The sequence below is a fragment of the Trichosurus vulpecula genome, chromosome 3 (assembly GCF_011100635.1).
Source record: "Trichosurus vulpecula isolate mTriVul1 chromosome 3, mTriVul1.pri, whole genome shotgun sequence".
In the NCBI taxonomy this organism is placed as follows: domain Eukaryota; kingdom Metazoa; phylum Chordata; class Mammalia; order Diprotodontia; family Phalangeridae; genus Trichosurus; species Trichosurus vulpecula.
In genome coordinates, this window is record NC_050575.1 from 228,825,659 (window position 1) to 228,849,478 (window position 23,820).

The 23,820-nt window shown below is 36.6% G+C and overlaps 2 protein-coding genes across 2 annotated transcripts; one reads left to right on the top strand and one right to left on the bottom strand.

Annotated features, from left to right (window-relative positions):
* The first annotated feature begins 7,785 nt into the window (after positions 1-7,785).
* Positions 7,786-8,730, top strand: LOC118844178 (olfactory receptor 2AG1-like). Its single transcript, XM_036752021.1, has one exon. The coding sequence runs from the start codon at positions 7,786-7,788 to the stop codon at positions 8,728-8,730; it is 945 nt and encodes a 314-aa protein (XP_036607916.1).
* A 5,559-nt stretch (positions 8,731-14,289) lies between these two features.
* On the bottom strand, positions 14,290-15,234 carry LOC118842403 (olfactory receptor 2AG1-like). Its single transcript, XM_036749932.1, has one exon. It carries the CDS (start codon positions 15,232-15,234, stop codon positions 14,290-14,292), a length of 945 nt encoding a protein of 314 aa, XP_036605827.1.
* Positions 15,235-23,820: the final 8,586 nt, after the last annotated feature.

Genomic DNA, 23,820 nt, shown 5'->3' on the forward strand with positions numbered 1-23,820 from the left:
CCTAGGTGTGGGAACTCAATGGTGATAATTTCCTTCCTGATATCCCACCCCCACCTACCCCCACCTCTAAGATATTAAAGGCTGAGAAGCTATGCAAAGAAACCCACCAGAGTGCCAGGGATTGTGGGAATCAACTGCTGATTTCCCTTAGGCAAATCAATTCACATGTTCTCTTCTTTAAAATAACAGGTTGATAGTAGTCTAACCAAGACAGAATGTAGTGGTTATATTACTTCTTAGTCCAGGACATTATGCATCTCTAAAGGTAGTTGAAATATGCATAGCCAAGTCCACAATCAATCTAATTATCAAATATTATGATAATTGTAAAGTGTTTAACACAGTGTCTGGCATATAAAAATGTTATATAAATGTTAGCTATTATTATTGTTATTATTAAATATAAGCTCTTGTATGCTATTTTATTATTATTATTGTTTTGGTTGTTTCTTATTTTTCCTCTAGCTCATCTTAATACTTCATTTTCCTAAAATTCTTTCTGACTATAATATTCAGTGACTTTGATTCTCTGCTCCTAGACCTCCTATCTGAGGCATTTCCTTTCATTTTTAAGTGCCTTGCATTCTACAATGTTTGGAGAAAGGTTATGTGATTAATCCACCACCTCCTCCTTGTGTGGTAAGCAAAGTGAGCTCTTAGCACTCAGTTCAAGCAAGTGCCCTTGGAGAGTTTGGCTTTTGTTTCTTTTGATTAATTCAGTGTATTTTATTGAGTCTTACTAGGTGCTAAGCCCCAGGCCCAAATCCTTATTAGGTGCTAAGCCAATGTGGGTGTGAAGCTCCCAGAGTACTAAGGGGAGGTGCTAACTCAAGAGCCAATCATAGGAGCCTAAGATCTGGTCATTCAGATGACATTTGATGACATCTGAAAAAGTATAAGAAGAGAAGACAGAGCTGTTTGCTCAGGGCTCTCACTCTTGGTGGCGCGCTGATGTGCAGACTCCGAGCAGGTGTAGCTAAGAGCCCTCCAGCTCTTAAACCCAGATGCTGCGACTTTGTTAAACTCTGGTAACTATGTATTGGGATTTGAATCAGACAAGGTATGTCTGTCGATGTTTGTAATTTGTTTGTATTTGCTCTGAAGTTCAGGGTTCTGGCTTTTTCCCCTTAACTAAGTGAATGGTATTTGTATGCTGAATTAAAGTAAAGTTGTTAACCCCTTAACGTTGCTTTCTTTAGTAAAGCAGATCAAAAGAACCCGGGCTTTGGCAGCATTCTTGTTGTTGGGCTTGGGTTGGTCTTTCACCCCCACACCAGCTGCTAGCCGGATTGTTGGAACACTCCTTGATCTCCTTTGGTTCCCTAAGTGTCCCTATATAATACTTTCACCTATCAAGGGAAAGCAAAACAAAACAAAAATTCTTCCTCCTCTACTCTTTCCCAGACCTTATCTAACAGAGAGAGGATAAGGTAAAATTATAGAGAATTACCAGAAGACACACATGGAACTTAGATTTTTAAAGGTATGCATTCAAGTGGCAATTTTCCAACCTGTCACTTCTCTCTCTCCTCAGATACTAATTATCTTCCTCATTCATTGGTGGGAGTGGGGTCTCAGATTGTGCTAATTTATTTTTATTTATACATTTAATTTTGACACATCACTTATTTTCAAAATCACTAACACACACACATATGCAAACCATCCATAGCACTGTCCTATCAAAATGAAAAACTAAACAAAGCCATCCAATAGCAGTGATAATACATATAACTTTTGTTTTTATAGTTCACTATTCCTTAACAAAAAAGGAAAGAAATATGTTTTCACCTTAGCCTTTTGAAATCAATATTCATCACTATATTTTATATGATTTCTCTTACTTTTTGGCATGTGTTAATTTACATTATTTTTGACAACATATACTATTTTGTTTGCTTTTGCTTTCCTCGTTCAGCCTTGATGCCTTTAAATCTTCCTATATCTCCTTGAATTCTTCATGTTCATTTTTATGATATAATAAAATTCATGTATAACAATATAACACAATTTGTTTAGCCATTATTCATTCATTGAGTATATACATGGTCTTCAGATTTTTCTCTCTCCAAATAAGGTTCTATTAATGTTTTGGGACATAACACACTCCTGCCATTTCTTGGACATAAAATATTACTTTGATGTCACTTCTTTGATGTAAAAACTCACTAATGATGTCATCAAATCAAAGGATAGCAGCACCTTAGTAACTTTTTCCCAAAAATTTTAAAATGTTTTCCAGAAGTCAGACTAATTCAAAATTCTACCAGCAGTCAATAAGTGGCAACATATTTCTACATCTCTTTTAATAATTTACTTTTTCCATCTTTTACTATTTTTGCTTGTTTGTTTTGTAAGGGATAAAGCCTATTTTATAAACTTTCCTTTATTATTACTGCTTTGATAAGATTGTCACATGGCTGTTGATAGTTTTCATGCCTTCTTTGAAAAATTATTTGTTCATATCCTTTGACTACTATACTATTAGGGTAATTAAGTTCTTTTTCTTGTAGATTTGTGCTAATTACCTAAATCTTTTGAATTTTGAACTTTTATCAGAGATGCTGCAAATATTTTTACCCAAATCCATAATTTCTCTTCTTATTCTAGCTAGAGTGAGTCTGTTGGTGTTAAAGCTCTTTAATTTTCATGAATTAAATAGTTTATTTTAAATTGCATCCTCTCCTTTATCCCTCATCTGGTTGTCAGTTCTTCCCCCACCAAAATTGTGATTTGGATATGAGAATCACTTAAAAAGAGCTTTAGAAAGAATCTTCTCTATTTCCATTCTTCTCTCATGTTTAACAATGTGACACATAGATCATTAATCTATTTGGAATGTATTGCAGTATTAAGTGCACAGTGTTGAGCAAACCCAATTTTCCTGTCAAACTGCTTTCACTTTTTCCAACAGGTCTTGTCAATAAAGGGTATCTCATTCTGCCATTTGTGTTCTAGGACTTGACATTGAGCCACTGTGTTGATTTATATATAGGCCTTGGTTATTCTAATCTACTCATCCATTTTTTGATATTTGGACCAGAACTAATTAATTATTTGACCATTGCTTATTAATCACTAATAATTCTTTATAACCTGAGATCTGGCATTGATATTACCTTTTTATTTCTATATTTTTGCCACTTTTCTTGAAATGTTTAATCTTTTATTATAATTCATGCACAATATTGATATAAAGTGTCTTTATTTTAATGAGCACTAGAAAGTATCCCCTTGGTAATTTGACTGCCGCTACTACTGCTAAATATGTAAACAATGTATCATCTTCTTTATTATATTGGTACGACACAACCACAAACATTAATTGTGACTCCAGATATTTAGCCTTTCATTTGTTTTAATAAATAGTGTTTGAAATTTGGTTAAATAAGTCATAATTGAATTTTAGTTGCTTAACTCCTAGATCAATGAATTATGCAGCTATGTTAATTGGAATTTCTTCGTATTTGTCTTCTTGTTTTACTAATATAAAGAAATTCTAGTAACTTTGTGAACTTACACTACAACACACTTTGCTAAACCTTTTAATTATCTTGATTGTTTTTTACCTTAAAATTTTCTCTATAATTTCCAGTTTGAAAATTAATTACAAAGTTCTGCCTTGTAGGATTAATTGTGCTAATTGATTTATTAGGGATAAGATATAGATTGGCTCCAGGATTGTGATTTCACCTGGATAGGGAACTCTCTGCTGAGGAAATCCCTTCTACCAAATCAGGTTAGCACCTTCTCTGCTATTAGTCTGCTCCACTTCTAGAGCTTTCTCTCAGAAAGTACCTTGAATATACCCTATATATACATATTTATTTGCTTATTGTCGCTCTTATTACAATGTAAGCTCCTTGATAGTAGGAACTGTTTTTAATTTTCTTTGAATCTTTCCTGCTTATAAAAATGCTTTGTACATTTTAACTAGCTGCTTAGAGAACTGAGACAGTGTTTTGCCAAGAGTCATATGGTCAATATGTGTCAAAGAAATGAATCCAAGTGATCCTGGATTGAAGGTGCCTCTATTATCTACTATGCAATATTGTCTCCCATATTGCTTTGCTAATGTTGAAGAAATCATTTGTTATGATATAAATCTGAATTGATCATAACAAATATTTTGGAAATTTTGCTCTATATTCTCTGCACCAGTATTTATTAATTAAATTGAGCCGCAGTGGATAGAGAGCTGGGCCTGGCATCAGGAAGACTTAAATTCAAATCTAGCCTCACTTACTAATTGTGTGACCCTAGGCAAGTCATATAACACTGCTTGCCTCAGTTTCCTCATCTATGTAAAATGAACTGGAGAAGGAAATGCAAATTACTCCAGTATCTTTGCCAAGAAAACCCCCAATGGAGTCATGAAGAGTTGGACATGACTGAAACAGCTGAGCAACAATGACAATATTCTCCTTATTTGAGTTGGCGCTCCCTGGTTTGGATATCAGAACCATTTTTACCTCATAAACAGAGCTTGCTAATGCCTTCTCTAAATGTTTTCTAGAACCATTTCTAAACAGTAGGGCTTAGCTATCTTTTATATATTTGATTAGATTGGGAATCCATTTGGTCCAGGGATCTTCATTCTTTGGTAGTTAAATTAGGACTTGCTTTATTTCTTTTGATGATGAGGATTACTGAGGATTTCTTCTTCCTGGTTGGTTAATTTGGAATTTTACATTTTAACTAATTCATCCATTTTATTTTTAATTCTGATTTTTCCAGCATACTGTGATAATTTATCAACATAAGTATTCCAACCAATAACATAGACAATAAACTCTCTATTTTAGACTATAATGTAGGAATATTGATCATTTCCTTCTATAGAATTACCACAGGGAGAGGGAGACTACTCAAAAAGCTGTTTTTATTCTTGACATCATATGGATATGAAGGAAGCATAAAGGCCTCAATATTGCCATATGACCAAACTATCTTCTTTTTCAGAACTTTGAAGACACCTTTTATTCTAATTCTTCTTCAAAACTGCCTATTTGTTAGGTATTGTAATCTACTCTTACCCATTGCATGCCATACCATTATCACATGGACAATTTCAAATAATTTGAAAACTATAATATTCACCATGTTTTAGCCATATAAAAATATGAATTCATTATAAATATTTAAATGATAGGTCTTTTAATTGGGTGTAGTAAGCTCAGATGATTTTCTTTAATTCTCTATTTCTTGCACATTTAGCATGCTCACTTTTATGTTGTATGTAAATTTGGTTTTCCTCTATTTTTGCTAAATTTGCTAACATTTTATCAATTTTGTAAATCTTTGCACAAAATATTTCAATTCTTTCTTATCTGCATAATATTCTTATGTTTTGAATTTTATTTTGGTTTTAGTTTTCTACATTAATTACTTTTGCTTTTTTGGATTGATATTTTGTGGATTTTCTAGTTATTTAAACCTATGTGTATAACAAGTTAATAGTCTTTTATTTTTTCTTGCTATGTTGTTAGTTATAGAAATGCTTTAGCTCTAGTTCAAAAATGTTGGTGTTATGTTTCACTGCTCTCAGTCTCATAATGATTTTTTAATATTTATAATATAATTAGTGGTTAGTTCTTTGAGCCATTCATTATTTAGAATAGAACCCAGGCTACATTTTTATATGTTTCTATATAACCAAAAATCATCATGCCAATTATTATAGTGTGAACAAGTATTATGCATTAGACTACAGTCACAAATAATCAAACAAGCCAGTTAATGAAAAAGGATCCATAGAACCTGCACTCAGTCTACAGTGACTGGTCCCCCTTAGTCCTTGATCTTTCCAAGAGTTAGCAACCAAAGCTTGAGGCCAAATCTGGTCCTTCAGTGAGCTAAGCATTTTTTTCCCATGTTTAAATGCAATAAAGGTTTATTTTTAATTGTAAAAACCATTCTTAGCTTGACTGAATAAAAATAGGCCTGTGTTCTAGATTTGGCAGACAATAGATACATACATAATTACATTCAGGATATATGCAAAATTAACTAAAGGCAGTTTGAGGAGAGAGGAAATTATAAGCTGGGAGGATCAGAAAAGGTTTCACATAAAAAACAATATTTCAAAATAAACAAACAAATAAATAAGTCATTATTTCAAAGTAGTGTTTGTAGCAATCTGAGCTTCAAAAGAAAGAAGTGAGGAGGGATTCCAGTGAAGGGAGACAGTCAGTAGAAAGACAGAGTGATAGGAAAAAGAAAATTCTGTTTAAGTAACTATGAGGCTAGTATCTCAGAACTATACTAACTATGAAGAAAAGTACTATGTTGAAAAAAAGTGGAAAAATAAGAAGTCCAGTTGTAAAGGATGCCATAGCCAAATTTAGAGTCACTAGTGAGTCCCTGGAGCTTACTGGAATGGGGATAAAGTGTGACATAATCAAATTTGTATTTGTTGACTGAGTGGAGGATAGACTAGAATGGGGGAGTACTTTAGGTAGGGAGACCATATAGAAAACTATCATAATAATTGTCCACTGATAGGTGATAATGTCTTGAAATTGGGTGGTGGCTATATGAGTGGAGTGGAGACAGATATGAGCGATATTATGAGAACAACAAAATTTGTCAACTAATTGTATATATGGGATGAGTGAGAATGAGGAGTGAAACACTGCAAACTTTTGTTTCCAGAAGGATGCTGAAGCTCTAGACAATAACAAGAAGTTCACAAGAGGCAGGGGAAAGCATGGGGAAAACAACAAAGAGATTTGTTTTGGGAATATTGGCTTTGAGAAGGCTATGGGATATTAAATTTGAAATGTTAAATAGGAAAGCCTTGATCTGCAACTGGAGCACAAGGGAGACTGAGGCTTGATCTAGAAGCCAAAGATGGTACTTGAATCTATAAGAGATTAAAAAAACAATCTTTGAAGAGAGAAAAAGTCCAGGGAAGAACCTTGGGTACGCTCAGAATTAGGGGGTGTGAAATGGATGATGATTCATCATAGAAGACTAAAATGTCCTAGTCATTCTAGGACTAGTAGGAGTACCAAAAGAAAACAATGTCATGAAAATCACAAGAGCGGAAATTATCTGGGAGGAGAGTGTAGTCAACAGTATAAGATATTAAAGAAAGTTTAAAGAAGGGGATTGAGAAAGAGTCCACTAGATTTTGATAACTTTGGAGAGAGCTACTTCAATTGAGTGACAAGGCCAGAAATCATATTGCAGAGAGTTTAGAAAGAGTGAGAGGAAAGGAAGTTGAGGCACTGAGTGTAGATAATTTGTTAAATGATTTGGGCTAAGAAATAGAGGGGAGATTTAGGTCTATAGCTAGAAAAGATTCTAGAATTCAGTTAGGTTTTTGTTTTTATGAATGAGCAAATGAGGTCATGCATCCTTAAATAAGAAAGAAATATAACAAACACAGAAAATTTAAAAAAAAATAGACCCCTGCTTTCCTGTTTACTTAAAATCAGGGTTCTGGAAATTATGTGAAAAACTTTTAACAGAGCTATACTCACAAGAGACTCCATTTTTATATTCCACATCTCTCAAATTCTCTTAAAACTATCCACCATCAGATCAGCACAATTGTAAGCACATCAGCTCCATTATCTGAGTGGAAGCAGAATAATAAGAAGGTTATCTCAGAGTTATCTCTGAGACAGGTGTCAGTACAATAGGGGAGTTGTCAACTCACTGACTTTAAACTAAGTAACTTTGAATGTATTCTAGCATGAGAGATTTAGAACACGCCTGAATCATTTGAGATACACATTCACTGAGAAGCTGGTTACAGGAAATTGAGGAATCTGTGGAATGGAACTCTGGAACATGACCTTGATAGACAGTTTCTTTCTCATTGGAATTCTCCAGGATAGTAGTTTCCCTGAACTTGTTTGTGTCATAATCATATTTCTCTATCTGGCGGCAATGGCCAGTAATGGTCTCCTCCTGTTGTTGATTGCTATCGACAACCGGCTCCATGTGCCCATGTACTTTATGCTCAGCCAGCTCTCACTTATGGACCTGCTATTCACATCAGTTGTTGCCCCCAAGACATTGGTAGATTACCTATGTGGAAAAAACACCATCTCCTTTACAGGCTGTGGGCTTCAGATGTTTCTGGCACTGACAATTGGTGGTGCAGAAGATATACTGTTGGCTTTCATGGCATATGACCGCTATGTGGCCATTCGACATCCTTTGAACTATATGATAATTATGAGACCAACAGTTTGTTGGTCCATGGTGGCTATATCCTGGCTCTTAGCATCTCTGAGTGCTCTTGTGCATACCATCTATACCATGCACTTCCCTTTCTGTAGATCCCAAGAGATTCACCACCTTCTCTGTGAGATCCCTCCACTGTTGAAGCTGGCATGTGCTGACACTTCACAGTACCAGTTGATTCTATACACAACCGGTGTGACCTTCCTCCTGATGCCTCTCTCTACCATCTTTGCCTCCTATACCTTAGTCTTGACTGCTGTGTTCCACATGCCCTCAGCACAGGGGAGACAGAAAGCTCTCCTTACTTGCTCATCTCACATGACAGTGGTTGGGCTGTACTATGGAGCTGCCATGTTCATGTATGTCCTGCCCAGTGCCTACCACAGCCCTAAGCAAGAAAATATCCTCTCTGTGTTCTACACCATTGTCACTCCAGCCCTGAATCCCCTAATCTACAGCCTGAGGAACAAAGACGTACTGGGGGCCCTGAAGAAGGTTATAGGGAATGGCCCCTCGGTACAGAGATTTTAGCACCTGAGAAACATAAAGATGACTTTGTTCTAATACAGCATTTTGTTATTGTTGTTTCTAATTCAATAATGTATGTTTTCAACACTTTGCCATGGCATTAAATTTGTACATTAATTTTGATGTTACCTTATTCATTTTTGAGGCTTGGTAGGTAGGTCAATTCCCAGTCTACTAACCTGTCATCAAGACCAAGGAGCTCTGTAGCCAGTTGATTGCCAGCTCTTGGGTAGATGGCTTTTCTATTTCTTTTATCAAGGTCTATTACATCTTACCTGTCACTTTCTGTCATAAACAAATTCTTAAACCATATTTTCTGTGCTGTTTCTTCCATCTTCAACCTGGCCTGAAAGATCTCTTTCATGAATTCATGGAAGACTTCACACTAGCTATTATCTATTTGTCCTTCTTCTAAGCTGCTACACTTTTCTATGGCTTCTTTATCACAGCTATCCCACAGAGGCTGGACAGTGCATCGTCTTCATTGATGTCTTCCACTTCACTTTTTCGGCAATGTACTATAAGATTATAATGTTCATATATATTCAGTCTCTTGCCATGTCTTCATTCAACTCCAACAAAAATCTGTCTTATAAAGCCACCAGCAGCAAATTTATAAATTACCAAGTGACATTAAACTTTTAAAATGTGAATTAATATACCTATTTCAAAATTATTTTTAATAATTGAGAAAGTACTTTACAACATTCTTTTTAATGAATCAAAAATTACGTCCACCCAACTTTAAATAACCACCTTGCTTTTGTTAGTTTTCATTTTCAAAGAAGACTAATGACGTCATGGGATGATGTCCTGACTTGCTTGTGAATCGGATTTAAGCGAGTGAGAGTTGCACAAAGTCCTCAGCCTCATTCTCTCTTCCAGAATCCTCAAAGTCCAGTGGCAAGACTGGTGATGGTCTGAAATGCAGTGGATGGCCTTGGTGTTTGTGATGTTGTTTGAACAATCTGGCTAGCAGCTGCTGTGAGGGTGTAAAACCAACAACAACCAGCTCACAGAACAGTGCAAACCCAGGTCCTTTTGATCTGCTTTACTAAGAAAAGCAATGTAAAGGTGTTAACAATCTTACTTTAGTCCAGCATACACATATCATTTACTCAGTTCAGGGGAAAAAACCAGCACCCTGAATTACAGACTAAACGTAATTCGTACTTTTCAACATCTGGGTGTACAGCCAGGGAGCTCACTATAATAGCTGGCCCAGAGTCACGCACCACTTCTGTTGTGGCTCAGAACTCCAAGGGACAATGCTAAACTCTACATTTAAATATCCTGTTCAGGGCCCTGACCTCACCCAGGCTGGGTGTGGAGAAGTTCCCCACCCCCAATATCAATGGCTCCCAATTGTCTCAGTGCTGAGAAATACAAAAACATCCCACTTTATCTGCCCCATTCAAACAAAGGCCAGAATCATTAAAGGTCAATAGCAAAAAGTCCCACCTTAATTACTATTACAGATGTCTGACCAAACTAAACACTCCATAGCATCAGCTTCAGTCACCTTCATGGCTGTTGGAACAAATTATCCTCAAACACTGATTCCAATGGGAGAAATGTTCATACTTGGGGATAGATAACCCCCTAACTTACCTATGGGTTTGGAGGCTGTTGGTTACCCTCAACCTGGCTTAGCCTGCCTGCTGAGATGGTTAACCAGGGTGTGCCTGCTGCTCATGTTACACCTTCTTAGAGCAACAGGGGAGAGTTGACTACCAGGTAGACACCAGCCCTCAAGAAACTTGGCTAGCCCTTACACCAGAGGTACTAGTCCACCTCTCTACTACTACCTTTTGATTTTCAACAAGCCACTTAAAATTTCTGGGCCTCAATTTCCTCACCTGTAAAATGACAGATACCAGATGACTTCTATCATCCTTTTCAATTCTAAATCTATGATCCTTTGAGGTTTAGTGTCCAACTTTTTTTTGGGGGGGGAGCTATTGATAGGTGCATAGTATATTAGAAATAACATCTGAGTTGCATTAAAAAGACCAGAATTCCAAGATCTAAAATTTGCTATTTCTGTGATGTTGGCCTAGTCACTTCACCTTTCTCTTTTTGGAATTTGAATTTGTTTTATTTTTAATTTATGGTATAAAATAAACATTTCCATAACATAGTATAATTAAAAATATTATTGCACATGACACTGAAAATCTATCATGTAGCAGTTGCTATTCCATTTAAATATATAATAAAATTATCATGTAAATTTCTTATTTTCTTCACCACCACCATAGATATGGCTACCATTACACACACACACACACACACACACACACACATCTGTAAAATCATTCTATACATACTTCTATTTATCATTTCTTTCTCTGGGTGTAGATAACTTCTTCCTTCATATGTTCTCTGTAGTTAGTTTGGGTAATTATAATAGTCAAAATGACTTATTTGCTCAACGTTGTTCTTAAAACAATAGTATTATTACTATATAGAGTGTTCTCTTGCTTCTGCTTATTCCAATTTTCACCATTTTATGCAAGTCTTTCCATGTATTTCTAAGATCATTGAGCTCACCATTTCTCATAGCCCAGTAATAATCTACCATTCTTAGCCTCATGTTTCTCATCTTTGAATTGGGGGTGATAATACTTTTGTTAAATACTTTAGTCCATTTAGAATCTGTAATTTCATTGATGTTTCATTGCTGTATAGTTCTTTCAACTGTACAAATTTAAACCCATCTATAACTAAATAAAAGATTTCATTGAATTGCTACGGTTGAAAAATCCATTGCCTTGCTACCAACATGGTATTAAGGTTCTCATAAATGCACTGGGAAACCAAAAAATTCATGTGTTTCTTTATTGCTATATTTGCTTTATTGTGGTGGTCTGGAGCTGAACTTGCAATATTTCTGAGATATGCCTGTGTGTAATGGTGTTAGTTGTGTGAGTGTTAATAAGAGAACATATATGGGGGATAGCAAAGTAAAAAAAAAACAAACTTAGAAAAAAGATTTAATGTGTCTGTGTGTGTCTGTGTGTGTGTGTGTGTGTGTGTGTGTGGAGAGAGACAGAGAGTGAGAGGGAGGGAGGGAGAGAGAGAGAGAGAGAGAGAGAGAGAGAGAGAGAGAGAGAGAGAGAGTATCTAGAATGACCTGAGGTTGGGAACTTGGCTGAGAGGGAGAATAATGGTTCCTTCAGCAGTTGGAAAGAAAGGAAGGTTTTATGGGGAAAGATAATGAGTTCTGTTTTGGACATATTGATTTTAAGAAGACTATGGGACATCCATTTTGAGCAGTTCAAAAGCAGTTGGTAAAAGGAGATTGAAACTTAGGAAAGAGGGTAGGGATGGTTACATAGATCTGAGAATCATCTGCACAGAGATGTTATTTTGAACCCATGTGACCTGATGAGGCCCCAAAATGATATAGTATTAAGAGAAAAAGTACTCCTTAGGATAGAACTTGGGGGGATCCTCATTGCAGTAATTTATATTTCTTCCAAAGTTGAGAAAAAACTACATATATAAAGAATTCAGGGTATTTCCCCCAACCTGCAAGTGAAAGGCTTGAAGGACTGCTTCTCTGATATTTACCTTATTAGGGAAAATGGAGAGCTTTGAAAGAATGAAAGACAGAAATATTAAAAAAGAAAAACAAAGAGAAAAAAGAGGAGCCCCGAGAAGCTCTTGAATGAAAGCTAGTGGCACAGGTCTGTTACTTTAAGGAGATACTTTATGTCATCAATCCCTGCCCCAACTCTTATCCAATCTGCTTGGAGCTGCTTTAATTGATTCAGCTTGTTTTGTGCCAGGCACATGTCTTTGAAGAAGAGAGTGACAACAATAATAATACAAAATACAATAATCTTGTAATTATTAAAGCTGGCATTTACATAGTGCTTTCAGGTTTGCAAAGTGCTTTACATATATTATTTAGTCCTCACAGCAACCCAGGAATATAAATGCTTTTGTTATTCCCATTTTACAGACAAAGAAAGAATTAAGTGACTTTCCCAAGGTCAAGCACCTAGTATGTATATGATGCTGGATTTTACTCAGATCTTGACTCCAGATCTGATGGTCTTTCTACTGTCCTTGAAGGACATTTTACTGACCTTGGAAGGAGAAGGAAAATGCAACAGGTTTGGCCTAACAGCGAAACTTGCTCTAGGCTCTCCATTATAGTGGTATTCCAAAGTAAAGAAAAATAAAAAAGAGACTTGAATTCTTTAAAACTACTTTACGGATTCACATAGCTCCAATTAGCAGTTATTCAAAATACTTTTACAATGTATAGCATAGCTAAATAGCAACTTCTCTAAGAAATACAGGACTTCATATTTACTGAATATGGACAGTACCTACCTCCCAACCCCATAATGATCCCAGGGATCTAACTTTGACTTCTAACCCCGACTCCTAAATGTCAGTCAAACAACTCTCTAGGCCAAGCTTTATTTTTATATTGTGACAGATCTGTATTCTCACTGATTAACCTATCCATGCCTATCCATCTTGTATAATTCATTTTATATCCTTCTATAAATCTTGGACAGGAGGTTTACCTGTTTGATTGTTTGTTTTTAATTTCTTGACATCGCACAGACATCAATCTAACCATGTCTATAGGTTATTCCTTGCTGTCACGATGGAACTGCCCATATTTTTTTTTGTCACTCATTCCTCCTTATAGCACTTATCACACTGTATCTTCTGAAAAGTTCTCCATTTCTAGCATGTAGCTTCCAGTTTATGCCCATTACACTGCTCTATATTGCTCAATAGGGTGACCCTTGATATTATTTAAATATTTTCTTTTTTTTTGAGGGGGGAAAGCAGGGCAATTGAGATTAAGTGACTTGCCCAAGGTCACACAGCTAGTAAGTGTGTCAAACATCTGAGGTCAGATTTGAACTCTGGTCCTCCTGACTCCAGGGCCAGTTCTCTACTCACTATGCCACCTAGCTGCTCCAATATTATTTAGTAAATGTAAAAATTCATTAATACAGTTGGTCAAAAGTTAATTTTCCTGGAAATAATGAATTTACCCTTCCTTGACACCTTCAAGCAAAAGCTGAATGGACTTGGGGGAAAATAATTATACAGAGGACGCTGTTCACATAGGTGATTGCTGAGCTGTTATTTGTGGTGATTGAAAATCATAAAGACTGAGAGAAGTATCACAAGACCAAAGAAGGACAAAATTTATGTTAGTTTTCAAAACTAGGAAACTGTATTCTTCAAGCTATAGGCTGCAGATTTTGAATACAATTCCATAAAAAAATTCCAGAATGAATTATGAAGCGTGAGTTTTGTTACCTGGGCACAATTATTTCCGAGAATTAGAGAAGTCAAATATTTTACACCTCTCTAGAATTCCCTTATGTTGCTCTTTATATAAAATGCCCCTCACATCCTGAATGACCTCATGTATAGAATACAGTAGTGTTGAAGAATAAAAGGTGAAATTTGATTATGGTAATCCCATGAAACATTCCAGAGAGGTGGAAATGAGCCTAGAGAGAATTTTTTAGCTACTAGCTCTCAGCTGGAAGATCAAGCAAAGTCTTGTCTAGGGATCTACAATTTTGGTGCTGAGGGGCACTTCTCTAGCAACTTCTTCAGGGCTCCTAGTACATCCTTATTCCTCAGGCTATAGATCAGGGGGTTCAGGGCTGGAGTAATATTGGTATAGAACAGAGAAAGGATGTTGTCCTGCTGAGGGCTGTGGTAAGCACTGGGCAAGACATACATGAACACAGCAGGTCCATAGAAGAGCCCAACTACTGTCAGATGGGATGAGCAGGTAAGGAGAGCTTTCTTTCTCCCTTGTGTTGAGGGCATGTGGAACACAGCAGTTAAAACTAGTGTATATGAGGCAAGGATAACAGAGAGGGGGATGAGGAGGAATGTCACACCCATTGTGTATACCATGAACTGGTACTTTGTGGTGTCAGCACATGCCAGCTTCAGCAAAGGAGGGATTTCACAAAACTGGTGGTTTATCTCCCTGGTTCTGCAGAAAGGGTAGTGCATAGTGTAGATGGTATGCACAAGGGCATTCATGGATGCCAGAATCCACGATGTGGCCACCATGGACCAGCAAACCTTTGGTCTCATGAAGACCATATAGTTCAGGGGATGTTGAATGGCTACATAGCGGTCATATGACATGAAGACCAACAGGGTATCTTCAGCACTTCCAATTATCAGTGTCAGACATATCTGAAATCCACAACCTGAAAAAGATATGATGCTCTGTCCTCGCAAGTAATCCACGAGTGTTTTGGGAGAGATGACAGTTGTAAGCAGCAGATCTGTAAGTGAGAGCTGGCTGAGCAAGAAGTACATGGGTACATGAAGCCTCTTGTCCACAGCAATCAAAAGGAGCAGGAGGCCATTGCTGATCACAGCCACCAGGTAGAGGAATGTGATTATAGCACAAACAAGTCCAGGATACTTACTGTCCTGGAGAATTCCAATGAGCAAGAAACTGTTCTCTAAGGTGGCGTTCCAGAGTTCCATTGCACAAGATCTTTTTTTCCTGGATCAAAACAGAGAGATAAGTATATAGACCCAACAAATCTAGAAATACTATAAATGTATGCTGTTACAGGCCACTAAAAGTCAGTGGGTGGTAAGTCAATAAGGTGCGAGCCTTCCCATTGGACAATTGGACTTATGGCAACAATTATTGAGCTTACTTTCTGATAAAAGTATTTCTTCTCCAACAATTGACAAAGATGACCACCAAATTGAGCCAAGTAGAAGGTGATGAATTACTTTAAAATATGTACATAAATAGAAACCTCTAAACATTAGAGTATAAACCCACATAAAATCCATTATACCTTTTAGAGTAATGTGAAGGGATTATTCTTTTAGATTTTCTTCATAATTTTATTTTTTCTTAGATTTTTAAAAATTCTTGCTTACATTTGTAAGTTTTATTGTTTTCTGCCTAAAGATAATTGATTTATATAGATTGTATAGATTTATATAATTCATAACATATTTGCAATTATGGAGGTCAAGTTGGCAGGAATATTAAGATGAATTTTGAAGAGGAGTAGTAAGGTGAAGAAAACTGATTAGATACAATTAGGATTCTATTTGTTTCTGTCCTATAATGTTATAAATTTATGCTTTTGTGTTGCATTCATCTTATTTTCTTTTTCTGTTCCCCTAAAAGTCCAAATGGTTTGAATTTTTCTGAGGATGGGGCAGGAAGAGTGAAAATTGTGAGAGAAAAGGCAATGAAGTTAAGGGCCAGAGAGAAAAGGTTTCCAGGATCAGTGATGGCAGCAGCATCCTTTTTGCTAGTGCTTTCTGCCAAGTCTACTTGTCCTACTTCATGATGGATTACCTGCAGTTTGAAAATGTTGCATATCTCTGATAATGACAAAAATGCCAGGACTGAGTTCTATGCCCAATGAATGAGCAGGAAGCCGAAGTTAAGCTAGAATAAAAATCTATAAACTCCACATTTCCACCTCTTCTTCTGGAGTAGTTGTTTCCATTTAGTGTTTTGCTGACATCTTGGGTATGTTTGGAAATGGTTCATTGGGTTCACACTATAAATTCTCTAAAGGCTCTTTAAGCAGATTATAATTGACCAATTTTGTTGCAAATGTATTTTTCTGCTGTTCCAACAAGCATGCATATGTTTGAATCTTTATAGGTTTATTTCTGTAGTGATTTAAAACTGTTATGATTATGTTCACAATAATTTTGGTTTTTTGTGCAACAATTACCTCAAATTTGACCCCTGCTGACCAAAAGCAACATTTCTCACCATTTCACAACCTGTCATCCAATTGTTTCCAAACCACCACAAGGGTTAAATAACTTTCACATCATTTTTTATTTAACTAAGGATATTATTTGTATTAAATAAAATGTATAAGATAAATTTAATATGAAGTTTTGCAGATTATGGTATGAATATGAGGTTTTGCTAAATCACTTTTAATTTTTACAGAATGCTTCATAAAATTTATCTGTAATTATTTTATAAATAATTTTATATTTAAAAATTTCAATTTACTCGTAATTTTTTATAAGTTATGAATACAATTATATAGTGAAAATTTTAATTTATAGTTTTTGGGCAAAAGTTATTATAGTTACTGTGAGCACTTAATGAACATTTTGAGTAGCACATTAAGTTATCCCAGTGATTCACAACATATTTTGTGGTTGTTGAAAGGGTTTGCAGAACAAAATACCTTTGGAACAACTGTTCTAGAACCTTGAGCATTGAGTGGGCATTATTTTCCTCCCTAAAAGGGAGGTTAGACAAGTTCAAACTATAAATGTTCTAGAACTCTTTTGTCCAGATTGATTTTATGTCTGGGGGTTTGTGGGGAGACTTCTAGGGCTCTGGAGAGAGAGCATCAATCTTACAGTTGCTCAATAAATGAATATATTTTAATTATGCATTGCAATGTTATTAAACACTGTTTCTTTGTATACATATTTATGTATACACACAGGTGTGTGTGTGTGTGTGTTTCTGTGGCGAGTCAACTCCATTGTGTAAAGTTGTCTTGGATTAATGTTCAATAAAACATAGCTAGATCAAGTGAAGAAGACAGGATTGAAGGGGGAGGCAGAAAAGTCCACCGGTTTTTATTGGATTGGTCCATGGATCCAAATACTTCTTGACAATGAGTTGATCAGCTGCCCTATGCATAGAAGCAGTGTTGAAAGAAAGAAAAAGGTTTGTGACTCTCTGCAAGACAAAGAAACCACTGGACTTACTAAAATCTTCTACCCCTAGGTAGAAGGCCATGTACAAATCTCAAGGTTGAGTGGCTATCAATGACACCTGTGACTAAGTGAGTCTGCATCTGTGTGCAGAATTAAGGTATAAAGGTATTGTAAGAGAAACACAAAGAAATATCTGTATATAATTAAACAATTTGCTTTCAGCTTGTGGGTCAGCTTCTTTTTATGTTTGCTTAAAATCCAGGAAAGAATATATTTGCATTGCAAATGAAAAGTAATTGAGAAGACTGCATCATTCTATTGATAGAAAAATTGGAAGGCTCACCTTGATAAATTAAGTATTACTCAGGAGGTCATCCCTCCTCCAATAACCCCTCACATCAGTGTATACGTATATATCTGTTAAGCAGATAGCTTTCCACAACATTTAGTGACAAGATTTGTCCCAAAGTATAAAAGACTGGAATAGCCTAATTTTGCAGCTACTTTCTGGGATTATGGCATGTTTGTATTCCTACCAGTACAAAATAGCAGCTATGTGTGCACATTTTATAGGTTGGACTCTATTCTGAAAAAGAAAGTGAAAGTGCTACTGTAATGTATTCCTACTTTCAATTTTCAGTGATAATAAAGTATTCTTTGAAAAAGTAGCAGTGAATTTTTGATTCAGAAGATTGTTTGTGAATCATACCAAGATGTGATGGTGTTTTTCAGCATGGATGTTCTGAACTATAGGTACATAATGAGGTATATATTTAGAGACAAAGGTAATATTTTTATTTCTTAGAAAAGAGCATTGCTTCAATAAAAGAAAGTAGACATTCGAGGAAGGAAAAATGAGTTCTAATCAGTACTAGGATACTTGAGAATAGAACTTTATAAAGAAGAAAAGAATCACCTAACATTTGGAACTAAATAATAGATTTTAAAATGAAAAAGGTGGGAACAGGAGGGAAATGTTTGCATAGATCTACTAATCTGGTTGCTAAGTCCAATATAGTAATAAGAATAGAAAAGAGAGTACTTCTCAGGAGAAAATATCAAATAAGGAATCCAGCAATAAAATAAAGTGTCCAAGATGTCTATATAAACTAAGCAGATAGAATGGATAATAAACAGGGCAAAATAGATCCCAACTCATGTAGAAAATTTGACCTTGTTGGTTCAATTGTGATTAGTTGAGATTAAGTAATTATGATACTTCATTGATGATACTTCTGAAAGTATTCACCATATTCACAATGAACAGAAGGGTTAAAAGAGGTAGGGAAAAGGCATTGCACATTAAGAAGATATATCCGTATGAAGATAAGTAAGATCCTGGAAGCTGGGGGTAGGAAATATTGTATAGAAGACTTAGGTGAGGATCATTGGAAGGAGAATCAGAGCTGACATTGTTGCAGGAATAACATTCAAATAAACCAAACAGAGGGAATAATTTAGAAAAAAAGTTTGGGAATCAGATCACAAATATGGCATGGTGGTTTGATGTTGGGGTATGATGATAGGGAACTTAAAATACCTGGATAATGGATAGGGATGTCTGCCAAAACTGAGCAGTTGAGAAATTTATGCTTTGATTAAACAAAATGTTTTATTCTTTAAATGGAAGAGAAGGTGACAAGAAACTGAGAATCGAATGACTTTGCTGGGCCTGATTTTTACTATGATGAGTAAGTGATTGCAAGTGGATATAATGGGAATTTTGAAGTTTGTGATGGAGAAGAAAAGAAATACCATGAATATTGTGATTTGTACCACATATTTTAGGAGAGAAGAAAAGATAGGCAAGATTTAATGGCTTAATATTATAATATTAAGCTGCTAGTTGGTACAGTTGATAGACTTGTGTGGAAGATCTGAGTTCAAATCTTATAAAATACATTTACAGTTTTAGAGCCCAGGATAAGTCACTTAACTTTCTTAACCTCAGTTTCCTCATCTGTAACATGGTAATGATAATAGAACCTACCTCACAGTGCTGAGGAGGATCAAAGGAGATACTCTGTGCATCTATATCTACATCTATGTCCATATGTATAGATATAGATACATCTATCTGCATTGATATAGACATAGATCGACACACACTACATGCAGCACTGTGTAAATCTAAAAGTGTTATATAAATGACAACTATTATGATGATGATGATTTCAAGGACTATTGGCTTTAGTGGGATGGTAACATTGCCAAGATCAAGTACACAATCATCTTTTTTTGTGTGGCAAAAGTGGGGTGGAGAAGTAGATCATGTCAAATGAGTATTTTGAGGAACAGGCAGGTTAGAGTGGTTGAGAGAGTATCAATATGTATGTTGACATACACTAGCATGAGAGAAAGACTAAAATATAGGCACTGAACTCATTCTGGAAAGAAGGGAAGTGTTTTGGAGATCATTTGCCAATGCTTATCAGAATTTTTTTGGAGAGGTAGACATGGTTTGAGTGAACCTCAGAGGAGGAGAGATTAAGTTAGGGACGTATAGGAAGTGCCTCAAAGTGGTAATAAGGAGCAGGGAGTACTGCCCTACTTGGATCAGTGAAGTGAGGGAATGAAAGAAAATAAAGCTGGTGCTGGAAAGGGAGGGCAGGGGTTGTGTGTTATTAGAAAGGGGATAGATGTCATTGAGAGCAGGGAGATGGAAAGAATGAGAAAGGAAAATCTTAAAGATAAAGTTCGTTTGTTACCTATGAAGTAGTATTTGAGAGGACACAGTAGAAGGGATGGGTAACCTCAGAGTGGAAAATTATGAAGATTGAATTGGGGTGAGAGGGAAAAAGGAACTGGGCTTTTGAAACATTACTGGGGTGGTTGTGGTTCAGATTGGGATGAGGAATGTGTTAATTATCAAGGAATGCATGTAGGTAGGTTATAACTTCCATAGGCATTTAGCTTTAGGGTAGAGTTCTCTCAAGGCCTTAGGCAGTTCAGGTGGGGACAAGCCCTGGGAGGTGAAGGAATGGTGTTATTCCTCTTTGTCCCAAGTTCAGAGACCAGGCTAGAGAAATGGTAAAATATTCTTTCTTTTCTTTTCAGAAAGGTGGAGACTGGTCCACAATGGAATTAGGAAATGATGATAAAGGTGCCAATGAATGATGTGGTTTAATGTTTGTATGAACAAGATGTGGGAATGGCAATCTAGAATAAGGAAAAGTAGTGTGAAATAAGGGAATGAAGGAGAGTGAAATGGAGTACAGTCTAGCGACATGTGGTTTACTAGGTGGCATAGTGGATATGGCCTGAATTCTGAATTCTGTGTCAGAGACTCACTAGTTTATAGGTAGCCAGGGGCAAGTAATTTAACATCTCTCTGCCTCAGTTTTCTCAACTGTTGTAGTTTAGCCATTTTCAGTCATTTCCAACTCTTTGTGATCCCTTTTGGGGTTTTCTTGGCAGAGATAGTGGAGTGGTTTGCCATTTCCTTCTCCCATTCATTTTACATATGAGGAAACCAAGACAGACAGGGGTGAGTGACTTGCCAGAGTCACATAAGGCATTCTGTCTGAGGCAAGACTTGAACTCAGATCTTCCTGACTCCAAGCCTGGCACTCTATCCACTGTGCCACCTAGCTCCCACCTCATCTGCAGAATGGGGATAATAATAGCACCTACCTCACAAGGTGGTTGTGAGGATAAAATGAGTTAAAATATATAAAGTGCTTTGAAAGCATTAAAAAGGCCATATACATAGTAACTTGTTTGTGCTATGTTTGTTCTATTGTTATTCAGTTACATACTACTTTCCCTTTACCCTCATGCTACAGTACTGTTGATATATATGGTTTCTAACCTATTACCTTGCTGCCAATTGGATTGCCATTGTCCGAATTTGAATACCCAGGAGGTAGCAGGTTATCCTACTTACTACCTGTGTGAGTTAGAGCAGGTTGCTTAACATCTATGGTCCTGAGTTTCTTCATTAAAGTGAAGATTTTTGATTAGTTGAGCTCTAAGTCTATGATCCTAATGATTAAGGAGTGGATTTATTCTGAGAGATCTCACATATCTATGCAAATCTCATCTGAAAATATATTCATTTCTAAGGGGAAAAGAAATTTATACACGAAATCAGATTTATAGTTTGTGCCTTCTCCTTCCCCTCCACAATCTACCATGGGAAGGATAATAGGAGACAGAGAAAAAGAAGATATTTTTGAAAACAGAAATGTCTTAGAACTTGTCTCTGATCTCCTGTTTGGAATGGAAGAGTGATGGTGGTTTGGAGGAGGGGGACATTGGACAAATGGCTTTTCAGAGACTATATTTAATAGGAGTATAATATTAAAGATAGCCCACTAGAGTATGTGCTAGAGGCCATCTGGGGGACTTCAGAAGCCATCAGAGCCCTTTTAGGCTCTGCCCAAGATAGAAAACACTAATATCAGCAGTGGTCCAATTGTGACTTCTACACACAATTAGGAAAAAGAAAAGCAAAGTCTCAGAGCAAGTGATAACCTCATGTCCAAGTAGAAGCTAAAGACAGACTCCTGAGTTCTCCTGGAATATCGTCCAGTTTTTGGTAACATTTAGGAGAAAGTTTGACAAAATTAAGACTTAAAAAACTCTTCCTTTAACTTCTTTCCCTACCTTTTTTTTCCTGTGTATATTTTACTTTTGGTCAGTTTACTGGCCAAAATTGGACTTAGCAAAATTGCACAAAGACTACAGGGTTCTCTTAGGAGAAGTTATATCTATAAGGTCTTAAATATCTAATGTAAATTGTGGGATAGAAGAAGACAACATGTCACAGATTCTTTTGACCATTAGTTAACACCAGAAGCTGTCTTGGGAACTAGCAGAGACTACAGTATTTCTATGGACATAGGGCTCTATGTGGGTGCTGAGTTGGAGAAACTGTTTTCCAAAAATAAAAATTATCAAATATTGCACTTTGGCTATCTGGGGATGATTTGATCTGAGTGGTTTTGGTGGACTACGGTGAAGTGGAGTCCAAGGGGTTGATTATAGCATGAACCACCATTGTAGAAGTCAGAAACTAAGGCACTCTGAAGAGATATGAGTTCCAGTGCCAGTTTTGAATGTAACTCCCTGGTTACCCTGAACCAGTTCATACCCCTCACTGGTCCTCACATTTCTCCTCATCAATAGGGCTATGCCTCACTGGGAAAACTTGTGGGTAAAGGAGGAAAGATATGTACGCAGGTGTCAGGGGCTTTTTCATTATGAGGATCCAATGCCATCATTCTTTCTTTAATTTGGAATAGAGAATTTTAGATCCTATTTTCTTTCTACCCCATCGCCCTCCATTTCCTCTCCCTCATGCAAATGCAGATTCTGATTCCATGTGACTCTCTGAGGCACAACACATAGTTCCTCACTTACCGCTCGTGGAGAAAGTGGGTCAGTCCTCAAGTCCACTGGCTTTTCTATGGTTAGCTGAAAGTCTGAAATGATCAAGTGGAGAAAAATTTCTATATTCTAGCAGTGATGAATGTGGGATGGGATTGCTGGGATGAGATGGTTAGGAGTGCATCCAGGTTTGGTAATGTTTGGCTTTTCTGATGATTTAATTGGGCAGGTATGGTCACAGCACAGGAACAATATTAAGATAGCATGCTCCCACTGCCTTTCTCTTTCTCCCATATGTGAAGAAAGGAAGAAGAAACTTATCAAGAAGCAGCTTATCTTACTTAATTCTCCCTGAACCAGCCCCTCCTGGCCAGTACTGGGAAGCAAAGAGAAGTCTACAGCTCAAGGAACCAAGAACCCTTCCAAGTTTTGAGAGGAAAGTGACATGGAGTGGGAAGAGCAGTAGGAGAAATGAAAATAAAAGATTGCTAAAGAATGATCTTTCAATATTCAAGTTTTATTGTCCTCTAGGAAGAATGAAAACAGTAAGAGCTATATTCCTGAGGGAGTCAGCTCTGCTGTCCCATCAGATGCCTCCTCTTCAGATTGGATCTGTGCCTCAGCTCAGTTCAGATGGCATTCTTTGATTACTTGAGATTGCAACAACATGGACCAGTGTCTGGGGCTTTAATGAGTCACAGAGGGGACATTTCTTGACCTGATTCCCCTGACTCCCTTACCTGCTAAGCAAGGAAGCAATTCTGGAGTCTTGAGGGCACTTCTTAAACATTGTATTCTGGGCTCTTCTCCAAATATGGAGTCACAGAATTGAGTGGTGTTTATTTTAAAATATTATTTTCACTTTCTTCATCTTAAACTTGCACTCTTTGTCTGCTTTACAGATTGTTCACTAATCTCTGCTTTGCCTTCTTTCTCCTTTCACTTATCTCTCTGCATATAGATTTGTTTTTATCTTTTAATATATGAAACCTTAACAGGAGAATAAGCCTGGAACAGTTGGCAGAGTGCTGGTTTTGCAGTCAGAAAAACCTGGACTTTGGACTCTTC

What these genes read in the sequence shown, in the direction of transcription:
- LOC118844178 (XM_036752021.1), top strand. Translation starts at nt 7,786, where the DNA reads ATGGAACTCTGGAACATGACCTTGATAGACAGTTTCTTTCTCATTGGA.
- LOC118842403 (XM_036749932.1), bottom strand. Translation starts at nt 15,234, where the DNA reads ATGGAACTCTGGAACGCCACCTTAGAGAACAGTTTCTTGCTCATTGGA.